Source organism: Orbicella faveolata, unplaced genomic scaffold (assembly GCF_042242905.1).
Source record: "Orbicella faveolata isolate gen_17 unplaced genomic scaffold, um_ofav_v1 contig_13, whole genome shotgun sequence".
NCBI lineage: Eukaryota > Metazoa > Cnidaria > Anthozoa > Scleractinia > Merulinidae > Orbicella > Orbicella faveolata.
The window spans coordinates 91,040-104,458 of record NW_028301540.1 but is presented as its reverse complement, the minus strand read 5'-3'; the positions used below and the strand labels follow the sequence as shown (position 1 = coordinate 104,458).

The following is a 13,419-nucleotide window of genomic DNA, read 5'->3' as shown; positions in this document are numbered from 1 at the left end:
AGATCAGTGATTCAGTGATGCCTGATTCAGTAAGCTTCGCCCAGCGTACAAATCTCATTTTAATTTAATCATTTTTGTTAGTCTTCATAGAAGACAAGTATAGTTGAGATATAACTATCGGGCTTTCTGTTTCTCTTTATTCAACAACAAGTTCGCATCAATTTTGTAGGAAAACGATCTTCGCAGCGCAGCAACATTTGGACCATTTTAGGATTTGACATTTTAAAATTTAAGTTTTTAATCTTATTGTAATTAATATACTCGCGTCTCATAAGTTTAGGATTTGAACTTTTATTATACTGTATATTTGTATTCATAATTTTATTTTCTGAGGGCCACAAGTTTATTAGCCTTTGGTTATTAAGTGTTTAACCCTCGTTAAATAATGTCTATTATTATTATTATTATTATTATTATTATTATTATTATTATCGTCTTCACGTAATGTTTGCTTAGAGTCCTTAGGGCCGAGACCAAACCATGGTCCTGGGGCACTAGAGGATAGCCAGTTTTTTTGCTTGATAGCACCCTCCTAAGAATGTTTATTATTATTATTATTATTATTATTATTATTATCACTATTATCATAACCATCATAATTATCCCTTCCCTTCCCTAATACTCCAGCTACAGACCGGTTTTACTGGCTTAATGGAGTTTAATCGAAGGATAGTTAAACGGTGAATAAACACAATTTTATTCCTCGATTAATTATCCCGCTAACCTCGGGTTATGGTATTCGGGTTTTGAACAACCGGGGTCTGGCCTTCATTTGGCAGAGTCTGCATTTTACGCGAAAATACGGTGGAGAGCAGATGCTATGGAGTTGTACGCATCTAGAGTCATTCTGTTCAAATAGAAAACTCTCTCAAACAGTTACAGCTTTAGTTGCAACATGTGCTTATCCAATTCTATATTTTTTTCAGACTTTCGATGACGGTGCTACTGTACTGACGAAGTGTTCAGTAGAAAGACTACAATCCATCCTGAGCCCAGACGAAGCCAAGAACAACCGGCTGATCGTCAGCAGTTACAAGAACGCCGTCCAGCAGTTTTGTAATGAAGGCAAAAGTGACGACAAGATCATGATTGTCGCCTTCGAGAAGGAGTCCAGCGATCCCTCTGGCTTGATTTTGCTCAAAAAACGGAGTTACGAAGCCAGCAAATTAACATCTATTTCAGGGCATGCAGTTGCCAGCGACATGAGGGCCACGACCCGGAAACTGATGTGGGAGGTCAGCTATTGTGTTAGAAGAGCTGACAAGCGTTCCTTGTGTTTAGGAGACATTCTTCTTTCCTGTGCCATAGAAGAGGTTAGAAATAGAGCGAAGAATGATCCCCACGGAGCTAGTACCTACATCTGGCTTGTTCTAGCAGGAGGATTCTCCAATGTACCTGCTCTACGCCTGTATCTGGCACATGGGTTTGAGATCATTGGTGTTTACGAAGTAGAAAGCGAGGTCTTGATGGCAGTACGTAATGTTGGTGACGAAAGCACACGTAGGGTTTTAAAGCAGGTGAAAGGCAAATTGGAAAGCACTTTCCTTCTACCTGTCCTTAAGAATGCTGCCGCTGTACAGCCAGCGATAACATGGATGGCGCCCAATGACATTTTCGCACCCAGCAGCACCGGGGAAAGCCAAGAAAGCCAAAGTACAGAGGTTTCTGGGGTGAAGTTATTCTCACAACAGTCTTCTGTAGCTACGGGAAAAGCAACGGCAGAAAGCGAGTTGCAATCACTCGAAATCCATATGGCGAGTCCTCAAGAAACCCAGGAGGACGAAATCCAGATGGCGACTCCTCAAGAAACCCAGGAAGACCAATTTCCGCATTCAGGAGTTTCTGACGAGGAAGTTATCTCCGAACAATCACCTGCGGCTACAAAAGTAGGAGACAACCCAGCAGAACAAGAAGATGAAGAGGAGGAGGTAAGCAAATAAAAACTAAGACTTAAAGAGGAGAGGTTCTCGGGCCACTAGATCGTTACTGAGATAGAAAGCTACACAGTGAAATCTCCATATAAGAAAGTTCTGCATTGCTACAAAAAAAACGTTTAACAGTGCTTTTGACCCTATGTTCTTGATCAGTAGAGTTCTACTGGTATACTAATGCAAATGCTGTAATCGGATTGACTGAGCCATTGAACACTATCAGCCATTAGTGTGCAGTGGCTGGAGATCGTCTTGGAAATGGCGACTTTTTTTCGTTTTTCCAAAGTTTTGGAGGAAAATTTTGATGCAAATGGATAATTGAATTTCTGACAAGCCTAAACGAAGGACATTTAGGGTTTCTTGACTTTTAAAAAAGTTGAAATTATTGAAAAAGCTGATGCGCAACTTCGATTTTAAATGGCACTTAAATCCGAGCGATCTTTTTCAGGCGCAAAGTTTAATAATGCGTCAAGAAATAATTGGAAACCGTTATTTGAAGTAAATTTTAGTAAGAATTCTACTAAAACAATTAGATTATGCGCTCTCGATAGTTGGTTCGGCCATCGGCCTCATCAACTATCACCTTATAGAAATCTGGAGCTCATAATCTAATTGTTAAATAGAACAATGCATACAATATCTCTGTCTCATTGTCCTACGCACCAGGAATACGAGGACACGGCGGACACGAAGAAAGGTACAAGTTGCGCTGTGCACGATGACGCGCAAGTCGGTGTTGATTCTAGACTTAATATTGTTTTGCAAGTGATCCGTGGTTTGGAAGGAAATAGGGAACTTTCCTCAGACGTTCGCGCCTCCTACACTCAATCTAAATTTTCACCATGTATGCAGGAATTATTTACTTCCTAAGACCTCGCCCTGATTAGTTTGTTGACGCTGCGCGCTTGGCGCGTTAGTTCTTTATGCCGGCTAGAGGTTGACCAGAAACTCGTAGCGTTGATATAGAATCTCTCTTAATTGCAATTCGCACAAAAGTCCTGATGGTTATTCTAATATTGTATCTTACTTGTAGGAGGAAAGTGAAAGCGAGACGCCAAGCCAGCCAAAAAGAAGAAAAAGGGCACATGGTTCACTAAAACAACAAGTAGCTAGAATTGTCGGTGGTGAAACTCAAGAAGATCTCGAGCGGTACGTGTCTAGCTTGGAGTTCAGGTCTTACAGAGACAATTTGAATCTCTTGCACGCGCAAAGCGTTTTAAGATGTGTGGAAGGAATTCCGCAACAAGAAATGATACAAAACATAGTATCTATGACTGAGAAATTGAAGGGAGATATTTCCCATCCTTTTCTGCAGCAACTACAATTAGCTAGACAGCTTGAGAGCTTAAGCAAAATTCGAGATGAACATATCTTGAATACTGCGAAGTGGCTGGTTGACGAAGGAATGGTATCGTTAAAAATAACAGCATGGAGGGAGATCGTACGGATTGCCTGGATTGTTTACCGTTACCCCGTACTAGGCCAAGTGCAATTAAGTTGGTCAGAAGCAAGGATTGTGCTGCCTGCTTTGCGAGATCTTTTTGATGAAAAGGTCGCGAGAAACGAGCCCTTGCCTAACAACGTAATCAGGGCACAGCAGTCCAGATGTGACGCACCGTACCTGCGCATTTCCCTTGAATTTCCAAACACACCTCCCGGGGATGGGGATGGATTATGTGACCTTAGAGTTACACAGCTACATGGCGTGTTTGTTAATGACGAAAAAGTAAACGGTGTTCAGGAAATCAATTTTGTCCAACGGGTCTACCCCAGTTCGTTCGGTCAGATCGAAGGAGTCCCAGCAGATTTTGTTGAAATGCGAAGCAGGCTATTAGGATTTGACACACAAGAGGCGCCAAGGGGTCCCGGAAGAAGGGACTGTCAAGTACCACAACCTCTGTGGCGCGAGGGAAGACAATTTTTACAGGAGGAACTCCAGGGACTCAAAGGAGACATAGATTGCGATCAGGCGAGAATCCTGGGTGACTGTTATGGTGTGGACATCTATAACAGGCTATTGCTGGACATTCGTGGTGTCTATAATGCGGAAACGCTGCCAGAGGAAGATGAGCCTGTTCCAACACTACAAAGGCTTGAGATGGCCAAAAGGGCATTGCGTACAGGATATGCTTTTCCGACAAATCACTATTTTGTCACGAATGATTTGTGGCAAGAATTTCAGGAGGCTATCCGACAAAGAAAAGGCGGTTTCTCCGGAGAGCAGTTTGTTCATCCCTCTCTTTGCAGGAGGGAACGATACAGGATGGAAGTTAATGCAAATGCCAGGAGACGAAACAGGTATGCTGAATAAATAGCTTTCATTACTGATTGTTTCTATCAGTGAACATAAGAGCAGTGAGTCTGCCTGGAGATCCTATGAAGATTTGGCAAGGACGAGGAGAGAGCTGTATTAAAGGGACACTGTCACGATATATTTGCCAAAAGCTGTTATAAATTCACCAAATGGTCCCTACATTTATGTAATAACTTAATTAGCTCTAACTAAACGATTAAAAGCAATTTCGTTACGAACATCGACACAGCAGCATCATTTTTGCACACTTTGAACGATTTTCGAGCCAAACTTGAATTTTTTTAAACCTGACAGCCTAACGCTTTTTAAAAAATCCATATTACAATCCGTTTCCATCCTCGCTATCGTTAGCCATTCTCACTTCCTAGTGGGTTTTAATCATTTGTTGGGTACTGCTCTGCAAAATAAAACTATAATTGTTCAGCTTCCAGTGAATTGTGAAACGACCAATTTATTTTCCGTTAAACGTGATTTCGACCCCCTTTACCACCCTCAGTGGTAAGTGCAGTGTCCCTTTAATAATAACTTGCCCTCTCGTGAAACCTGGTATAGGTTTGATATATGAAGGAGCTGTGAAGCTCTGTGACATTATCCTTGCCTGGAGATCTTCATAGTATTTGGCACCAGGGTCGAGATGGTGAACAGAAGGCTTTGGAGTCTAGATATAACAAATATGTATATTTTTGACCCACGATTTTTTGCAATATAAAAATATATAGTCCAATTTTACGATTGAATTGACGAGTGCATCCTTCTAAATTCATACGTTTTCTAATTTTATCATTTTCCTTATACACCCATTCTTAGCTAACAGGGACCATTGATGTCACACGCTTTGAGCTTTCTTTTATTTTCCTATCTGACATTCTATATCACTGAAATGTATTTTATTTAGATCTTAAATACCAAACGACATACCCAGAGAAATGTCATTGAATTAGCTTTTCAGGTTACTCTTTAGTAAATATTTATATTATCCCTTGTTGCTGAAAATAGGTTGTCACATGGCAGAAAATTTCTTTTCAAATGTCCTTTAAGCCAGTTAACGCTTTGGACTTTACAATGAAACCATGCTCATTTTGTACATATTTCACATAAGTTTATATTGAACACATTTTCCGTTATCTGTAACGGTAATTTACATTAAGCAACAACACATGTTATTGTCCATTTAGAAGTGTATAAAAATATTTAAAAGATAATTTGAACAGTTAAAGGGTTACCAGTTCCCAGAAATAACTAAAAACCTAAAAATGTCAGGCAACTGGTTTAAATAATGTAAATTAAATGTTTACAGCGGAGGTAATATAGTTATACAAACAAATATGTTAAAATTATCCTCATGATTAGGACAAAGATTGTTTCTTCCGGATACGATGTTTCAAAGGCGGATTTTTTCAACGTCGTATATAATGCAGTGCGCAAGTTCCGAGGACACGCAAATCTAGCGACTCTGCCGTATTCTCAGCTAAAACGACTAGCAGAACACCTTCTGAAGGGTGAGGCAATAGACAGACAGCCACAACTCACAGTACCGGAACAAGAGCATCTTTGCAGTGACAGCTAATCGCAGTGACAGTTAATCACAAGAGTGAGTTTGGGTTTCCTGTTGTATGGAACCATTTGGAAGCCGGTCACGGAAATCATCGTAGTTATATAAACAACTTACATAAACACAGCAGCTGTGAAATTAAAGCCTGAAAAAAGATCAGACCTAAACGGGATTTGAACCCATGACCTCTGCGATGCCGGTGCAGTGCTCTACCAACTGAGCTATCAAGCCAACTGGAAGCTGATCATGTTGTGAGTTCGTTATATACGCGTAGACGGTGAAGAATGCAAGTGAATATATGAAAGATCATATATTTGAACTGCGGAGAAAGATATGAAGACACGATTGATCATCGCAGTTATATAAACAGCTTTAGCAGTTGTGAATTTAAAGCCTGAGAAAAGATCAGGCCTGAACGGGATTCGAGCCCTGGACCTCTGCAATACCGGTGCAGTTCTCTACCAACTGAGCTATCAAGGCAACTGGGAAGAGTATGAGAAGCGTACGGTGAGGCAGAAGCATACCTTGGGAGAAAATACAAAGAAGTCGAGGGAGTTCCAAATACGATGAAACTTCATTCTGCGGTTGGCAACTCAGCAGAAAAAGTACTGGTGAGGTAAACGTTCTTGTTATTGCAGTAGCTACCTTCATGACGAAGAATTCCAAGCAGATTCAACTTGTGGCTGAAAAGCAGTATTACAAATTGACCAAGATGACGGTGACTTGGAGGTCTCCTTCATAATAAGACGAAAAGTAATAAGTTTCAAGTGGCTTGCTCAAAAGGATGGGTTAGGGCTTGAAAGGTACAGCATTATCTGCGTAATGGAGCCTCCGGTACCTATTGGCAAAACTGGACGCGCCTTTTAATGTTACAGATCGAGCAACTTAAAATCTTTGAAAATGAAAACAATGTACCTGATGGCCGCCTTACCACCAGTGTCTACAGGAAACCAACACATACTGATCAGTACCTAGCGTATGATTCACACCACCCTCAGTCAGTAAAGCGCGGTATTGTGAAGTGTTTGTACGACCGGGCTAAACGTGTCGTGACCAAACCATCAGTAATCACTGGAGAGAAGAAACATCTGTCATCTGTACTTGTTTCTAACGGATATCCCTCCTCTTTTGTACAGAAGATCACAAAAGCACGAACAACCCCAAGAAGAGAGCCCGTCGCGGAATTTAAATCCAACGCCGTTTTACCTTATGTCCAAGGAGTTTCGGAGTCTCTCCGCCGCTGCCTTGAACAACAAGGCATTCGCACCGTCTTCAAGTCCGACACGACACTTCGGTCACACTTAGTGCAACCAAAGGACACCGTCAACCCGGCTAAACAAGATGGTGTTGACTACAGGATTCCCTGTGAGTGCGGCAAAGTCTACATCGGGGAAACAGGGAGATCTATGCAGGAGAGGATCAAAGAGCACGACAGGGATATACGACTCGCCCGTACTCAGACCTCCGCCGTTTCTGAACACACCCACGAGACCGGCCACTATCCTATCTGGAATGAGGTCAAGTTTATTGATCGAGATCCTCACTGGTACACACGTAGGGTCAAGGAAGCTATTCACATAAGACTTCACCCTAATAACATCAACAAGGATAGTGGAATTGAAATTCCTGAAGCATGGATGCCCACGATCAAAAAACACAACAACAGGAGAACGGTACAACAGCGGACCACTGAGGGAACACCTACTCGCCAGAACAATGGAACAATAGGAGGATCGAAATGCACCAATCACAGCCGACCTTTGTGATGTAAATGATACCGTGCAATCAGTCGACCTTATCGCCTGAAGAAGACTAGCAGTAAGCAATCGAAACGTCGCGATCTACATCTCAAGTGACTACATCGTGAGACAAACGATAATACACTTTATTATTACATCTACCAGGATGAATAACAAAAACCTTTTCCTCGACAATGTACTAAAACTTGACTGAAAACACTAATTGTGGTACTTTTGTTAGAAAGAACTGAAAAGAGGGGTATTTTGATAACTGCTTTTCACATTCCATTTCCATTTAATTCAGCTTTTGCTTTGAGTGGTTGTAAATTACATTACTTAACGAAATTAAGTATATGTTGCAAAGAACTGCAGAGACTCGAACACATTGCTATTAATCCTCCGTTCAAAGTCATAGTCAATTTTTCATTTTAATTGTGTTAAGTTTACTAGGAGTAGTTAACCGAGTGTGTAGCTCACATTTTCTCTCGTGAGAATGAAAGCTCACAAAGCATGAGTTTCGCTAGACCTGTGATTTTCTATCGTTACTGTCCTTTGTACATTACGTTATCATGTTTCAGGCCGTTTCTGCTTATCTTTGGGCCTAACATACCGTTTAAAAGGTTTGCAGAAAAATAGTTTCGTTTGTAGCATTTATGGTCAAATGAGTGCAGACTTTTAGATTCCCAAAGTAAAACCGTAACAGGAAACATAAAAAACGGAAATTTCATATCGATAAAAATATGATTAAACTTGTAAAATTGCTAAAAAGTTATTTCTGTCAAGTTTCAAGTTAGTACAAATGATATAGCAAGTAAACTTTTTCCCATATACATTGCTAATTAAAAGCGACAAAACGTTACTTGCAGTGACATCTAACCATTATGAGTATAAATCTACTAGCATTCTACCACGAATGCTGCTCTCTGATTGGTTACGCTACTCACTGTCTACTCTGTGATAGACAGTGAGTGGCGTAGCAGTGTACCCTTGTACCTTGTAATTAAAATGACGGCCGCTTCTTGGCGTTTTGGAAGAGGATTTAGATAAAGTTTTGAAGGACGAGTAGACTTATACTAAAACAATCAGATTGCTCGCACTCCATTGCTATTGCGTGATAGTTGAAAAGTTAAAGGTTGAAGGGTTGAACACTTTTTCGTTTAACTTGCAAACTACTTTGTCGTTTTTTGTGGAAATTCAGAAAATGAAAGTTTACATATTATATTCAGAAATGTTAGTAACTTAACAAACTGTAATGGGTGTATAACCAAAAGTTTCAATCAAAATGAAAAAAAAATGAATATCGTTTAATGGCATATTCCTGAAGACTTGATACAGTTTTGTTATTCTAGATTAAGCCTACTCGACCCAGAGCTTTTTAACTCTGCCTTAGATGTGCGAAAACTGTCATCTAAGCCGGTCCCAAGCCCGGATAAAAGAGGAGGGTTGCGACTGGAGAAAATCTCTCCATTGCATAAAAAAGTAACGAGGAAACAGTAATTTCTTTCAGAAAATCGCATTTAGCATATTGTGCAGTAAGTGGTTAAATTGCCGGTGCTAAGGAACTTACCTTGCCAAAGTTTTTGCTCCGCCAATATTTTGCAAACGTCATCACATTGAGTGTTATTTTACAGATATGAACGTAACCTCGAGTTCACTTTTTGATCTGTCGAAAAAGGACGAAGAATCCCCGCAATCGATAGACAATACATACATTTCCCCCCTAACATGAAATAAACTTTTCCCTTGAGCATACGGACATTCTTTCAGCATGCAAACGAGGTAGACCGCTGCCGTTTGGATAGCACCATATCATTTCTCGTCCCAAGGCCTCGCTCCTTTTGGTCAGCAACAAGAATCGCGACCTCTGGCCAGATCCGATTTTCTGAACATCCGCTGAGAATTCGTTTCGTACTCTCAGCCAATCAGATTTGTCAGACTTGACTCTGAGTATGTGCAGAGTGACGGGAAGTCCGCGATTCACGAACTTCCGGTGTTGAACCCGGCCAGAGGTCAAGAGTCCTGGTGCTGACCAAAAACGGCGCGGCCCCTGGGGTCGAGAATATGGCACTATATAAAACTGACGTGAAATTTGTAACCAGCCTCTTTCGTCTCGTTAAGTTGGACCAAGGTGAGCTACCTTAAAGACTTATCTGAACGCCGTTCGTTATTTCGGTAAAATTTAAAGCAAGCGAAGCAGACTTAGGTCAGGAGCATTTTAAACAAACCGAGGAGATTCGCTGATAATTTAAATCTTTAAACTAGACATCGAGCGAAACATTGATAGGTAGGCCTGTCCCGATTGCGCTGGAAAAATCGCAAGTGCTCAAAACATGGCAAAAAAAGTACTTAACTAGTGCTCGATTTCTATAAAAAGTGCTTGAAATTTAGAAATGGTGCACGAAAATTGCTCGCAGTTTACGTTTGTTTATTTCCCAGTAGATGTTTGTACATATTCCTAGTTTTATCAAACTTTTAACTAAACACGAAGTCACGATCCAATGAAAATCGCCTGTTCCCACGGTTAAAAGGACCATAGCACGCGCATTTCCATGACAACAGTCAGCCGATCAGGCGACAAGCTAAAATTACTCGTACTCGGCTTTACTGAAAACGTTTCAAACACAAAATATTGCATTTAACATGTGGAAAATTGTGAAAAATGTGCTGAAATGTTTTCCAAAAAGCCAAAACATGCTCAAATTCTGCTCAAAAGTCAATTAAGTGCTCACAAGTGCTGCAAATGTAAAATAGTGCTCCAATTTCGCCTACCCTCCTTTCGCGCGACCATTTTTTTCTCGCAAATTTCTTTCGCGTCACGCACGACGGACTAAGCGAAAGAGGGACTACTCGTAGTCTAGTACAGTGCGGTTCGGAGCGGGCAAGATGGGCGTATCTCTTGCTCGCTCAACATTGCTTGCATTGTTCCCGCAGAAAACTAAAAAACTCTCAACACCATCACCATGTAATAAATCTTTTTATTAGCAAGCTTTTTTGGTCAAGAGAGCTCGTCTGGCCTTTGTCTTGGTCAATAACAACGCAAAAGAACGAGGCCAATATTCAGGCAAGCATCTTGACCGACAAAGATTGTCAACAACTTATGTATAATGATACAGTCACAGTCGTGGAATAAACTGTTCAGGTTAATTTAAGATGTTACGATTAACGTAATGCGATGCATTTGTGTTATACGTTTCCCCGTTTAGACATTCAACACAAGATGTCATCAAGTCAAACCAACGGTAACACCTTTACTCATTTGTCTACTGAATGGATATTTTTATTTGTGCATTTCTTTCTTTTTTTAAAAGAGCCACAAAGAAAATTTAGGGGCTTTTTCAAACGGGTAAACTCTCAAATTCCTGTTTGTAGCACAACAACAACAACAACAAAACACACAAAAAGATTAACTCAATTCAAAGCTTCCTGAAAAGAGCTGCGTTACTCAAGCAGTGTAAGGCCAGGGTCAGGAATGTAAAGTAGAATTATGGTTGGGCAGCTACATCTTTTGTTCTATTTGTTTTACGAAGCTGAATTTTTCCCTTGTCATAAAGGTGGCCAAAGATGGTTATAATTTAGCATAGCCCTAACTGTGGAGGCCACTAAAGATACACACTAAAAACGAGTATTTTGCTTTTCCCGCAGAAAACAAGGGAGAGGCAGAACCTTCTGCAGGTAACATATAAACAACTGTCAATTTTTATTTTTAGGATCTGTCTACACTATACCGAACGGCTCATTATGTCGACATGAAAGATAGTCCGGCCTGGTATGAGCAGAAACGACCGCGCAGCTTGGCTCGTTACGTTTTGTGTGAACGAAAGGCCTATCCTATATGGCTTTCGCGCCGGCCCAAAAACTATACGCTATAGTGTAGACATAGCCTTATTAGGTCAGACTAACAAAAATGAGGTTTTACGTGAATCGGACAAGGGTGCGAAACCTCTGAATAGTAAAAGTTTTAAAATAACAGGATGATATTGAGGTTTAATTCATTGCAAAATGACATTTGTTTGGTTTTCTACAGGGGACGACATAAGAGAGGTGGTGCAGTTAAAGGAGAAAGAAGGTAACGTGTGAAAAACCTGTCAAAAAAATAAAGTTTCAGGGACAAAGGATGTGAAACTTTTAATAGTACAAGTTCGAAAATTGCAGTTTGATTTCGAAGTTTAATTGGTAAGAAAATGACTTTTTTTGTCTTTTCTACAGTTGTGCCGGAAAAGACAGATGGAGGTGAGAAAGGAGCTTCAATAACCTCTATTATCATTGTTATACATTATAAAATTTCTGCAAAAAAGGAAAAGTTGAGAACATAACTGACATACACATTGGTTTCTCTATAGATCCTAAAGAAAATGTGGAAGCCCTGAGGGCAGAAATAAGCGGTAAATATACCAAAGATTGTCATTACTACCTTTTTGAAAACGACGACGTTTCGACCTTAGGCTAATATCACTATCCAGTCAATACTATATTTTATGATAACTGCAGAAATTCTCGCCCGCTCATTGGCTAATTTTCATTGTCAATATGCGGACAGACACATTAATTTATAATTTATGTGATGCGGCAACGAGCGAGAGCGGACAATTTGACAATTTGTTATGTAAAAAAACAAACTGACGTTAGTTTTTCATGCGTCTGTCCTGTTATTGAAGATGAATTTCTTCATAACATTGTCAAAGTAGTCTGTGATCCATTCGGCGATCCACAGTTACTTTGACAATGTTATGACGAAATTCATCATCAATAACCTGACAGAGACATGAAAAACTGATGTCAATTTGTTAAGTTGATAAAAATGTATACTACGTAAAAACAATAAGTCGATCGCAAAAGGAATAAAAGTAATAGAATGCTCTTTCAAAAAAATAGTTTCGCATGGATGGAGTCAGTCTGTGTGGTTAATTTTATATTCCATTCCTTTATGAAAAGCATCTCATAAACGAGACAATCAAATTTTCTTTAACACTTCGGAGCATGCAAAACTGGCTTATTTTCAGGAGTCTGGCGCTTTCCTGGCCTTATCAAATTCTAGAAATATTGTTATACTATTTCCATTGTAAATATCTATTGCTAATGTAGTATTTAATGTAGTTTTTATTATTTGTATTTTTTTAGAGGCCCTTACTTACTTACAATATTCTTTTTCAGAATTAAAAGAGCAGTTGAAGCTCTCAAACAGTAAGTTTTCAAATTCTGTTTGTCTGTATATAATTCTTGATAGCCAAAGAAACACAAACTCGCCAGTCATGTAAAAAGCTTGCAAAATACAGTAATGCCTTTTGCTCATTGGTTGTAATATTGTCCGACGTTTGATTGACTGTTGTCCTAAATCGGAGTGAGTAATACTTGTTTGTGACGCTAACAAGAAAATTTCCCTAAAATAGGAAAAATAGAAATGTGTTAAACAAAAAACTTATCTCACAATTTTATGTCTTTCTTTCATTTTTAGTGCGCTGTTGGCGTTGCAAAAGAAAAGGCCACAGGGCCAAGGATTGTACAGAAAGAGGGGGAGGGAGAAGGCAGTGGGGTGGCCATGGGAGGGGACGTGGGTGGGGGAGAGGAAGGGGAGGGGGAAGAGGGAGGGGAAGAGGGGGGGGAAGAATGGTAGTCAGTATGGGAGGGGCAACATTTTCCGTCTCGTCTTAAATTTATTCTTATTTAACATAAACGGGGGGGAGAGAGACAGAAAATGCCAATAGGGAGGGGAATGGAGGCTAAGAGGGGGGCTATATTTCTAAGGGTAAGGGCATAAGTTATATAAATTTTGTAAATAGACGTTGAAATTAGTGTATGTAATAATAATAATAAAAAAAATGTAAAACATATATACCAAAAAAAATCGTTAAGATGTATTGTTAATCTTGCATTCTAAAAAGTTGA

At 39.9% G+C, this 13,419-nt stretch overlaps 2 protein-coding genes and 1 non-coding gene across 3 annotated transcripts; 2 read left to right on the top strand and 1 right to left on the bottom strand.

Annotated features, from left to right (window-relative positions):
• Positions 1 to 290: 290 nt before the first annotated feature.
• LOC149114582 (uncharacterized) lies at positions 291 to 5,940 on the top strand. The gene is made up of 2 exons (XM_089283962.1): positions 291 to 1,928; positions 2,965 to 5,940. Exons 1-2 carry the CDS (start codon positions 816 to 818, stop codon positions 4,240 to 4,242), a joined length of 2,391 nt encoding a protein of 796 aa, XP_089140088.1. The 5' UTR covers positions 291 to 815; the 3' UTR covers positions 4,243 to 5,940.
• Positions 5,941 to 5,955: 15 nt separating this feature from the next.
• On the bottom strand, positions 5,956 to 6,028 carry Trnaa-ggc (transfer RNA alanine (anticodon GGC)). The gene has a single exon. It is a non-coding gene; the product is annotated as a tRNA-Ala (tRNA).
• Positions 6,029 to 10,753: 4,725 nt separating this feature from the next.
• On the top strand, positions 10,754 to 13,247 carry LOC149114580 (uncharacterized). Its single transcript, XM_089283918.1, has 7 exons — positions 10,754 to 10,775; positions 11,179 to 11,208; positions 11,561 to 11,602; positions 11,743 to 11,766; positions 11,877 to 11,918; positions 12,688 to 12,717; positions 12,989 to 13,247. Exons 1-7 carry the CDS (start codon positions 10,754 to 10,756, stop codon positions 13,183 to 13,185), a joined length of 387 nt encoding a protein of 128 aa, XP_089140044.1. The 3' UTR covers positions 13,186 to 13,247.
• Positions 13,248 to 13,419: the final 172 nt, after the last annotated feature.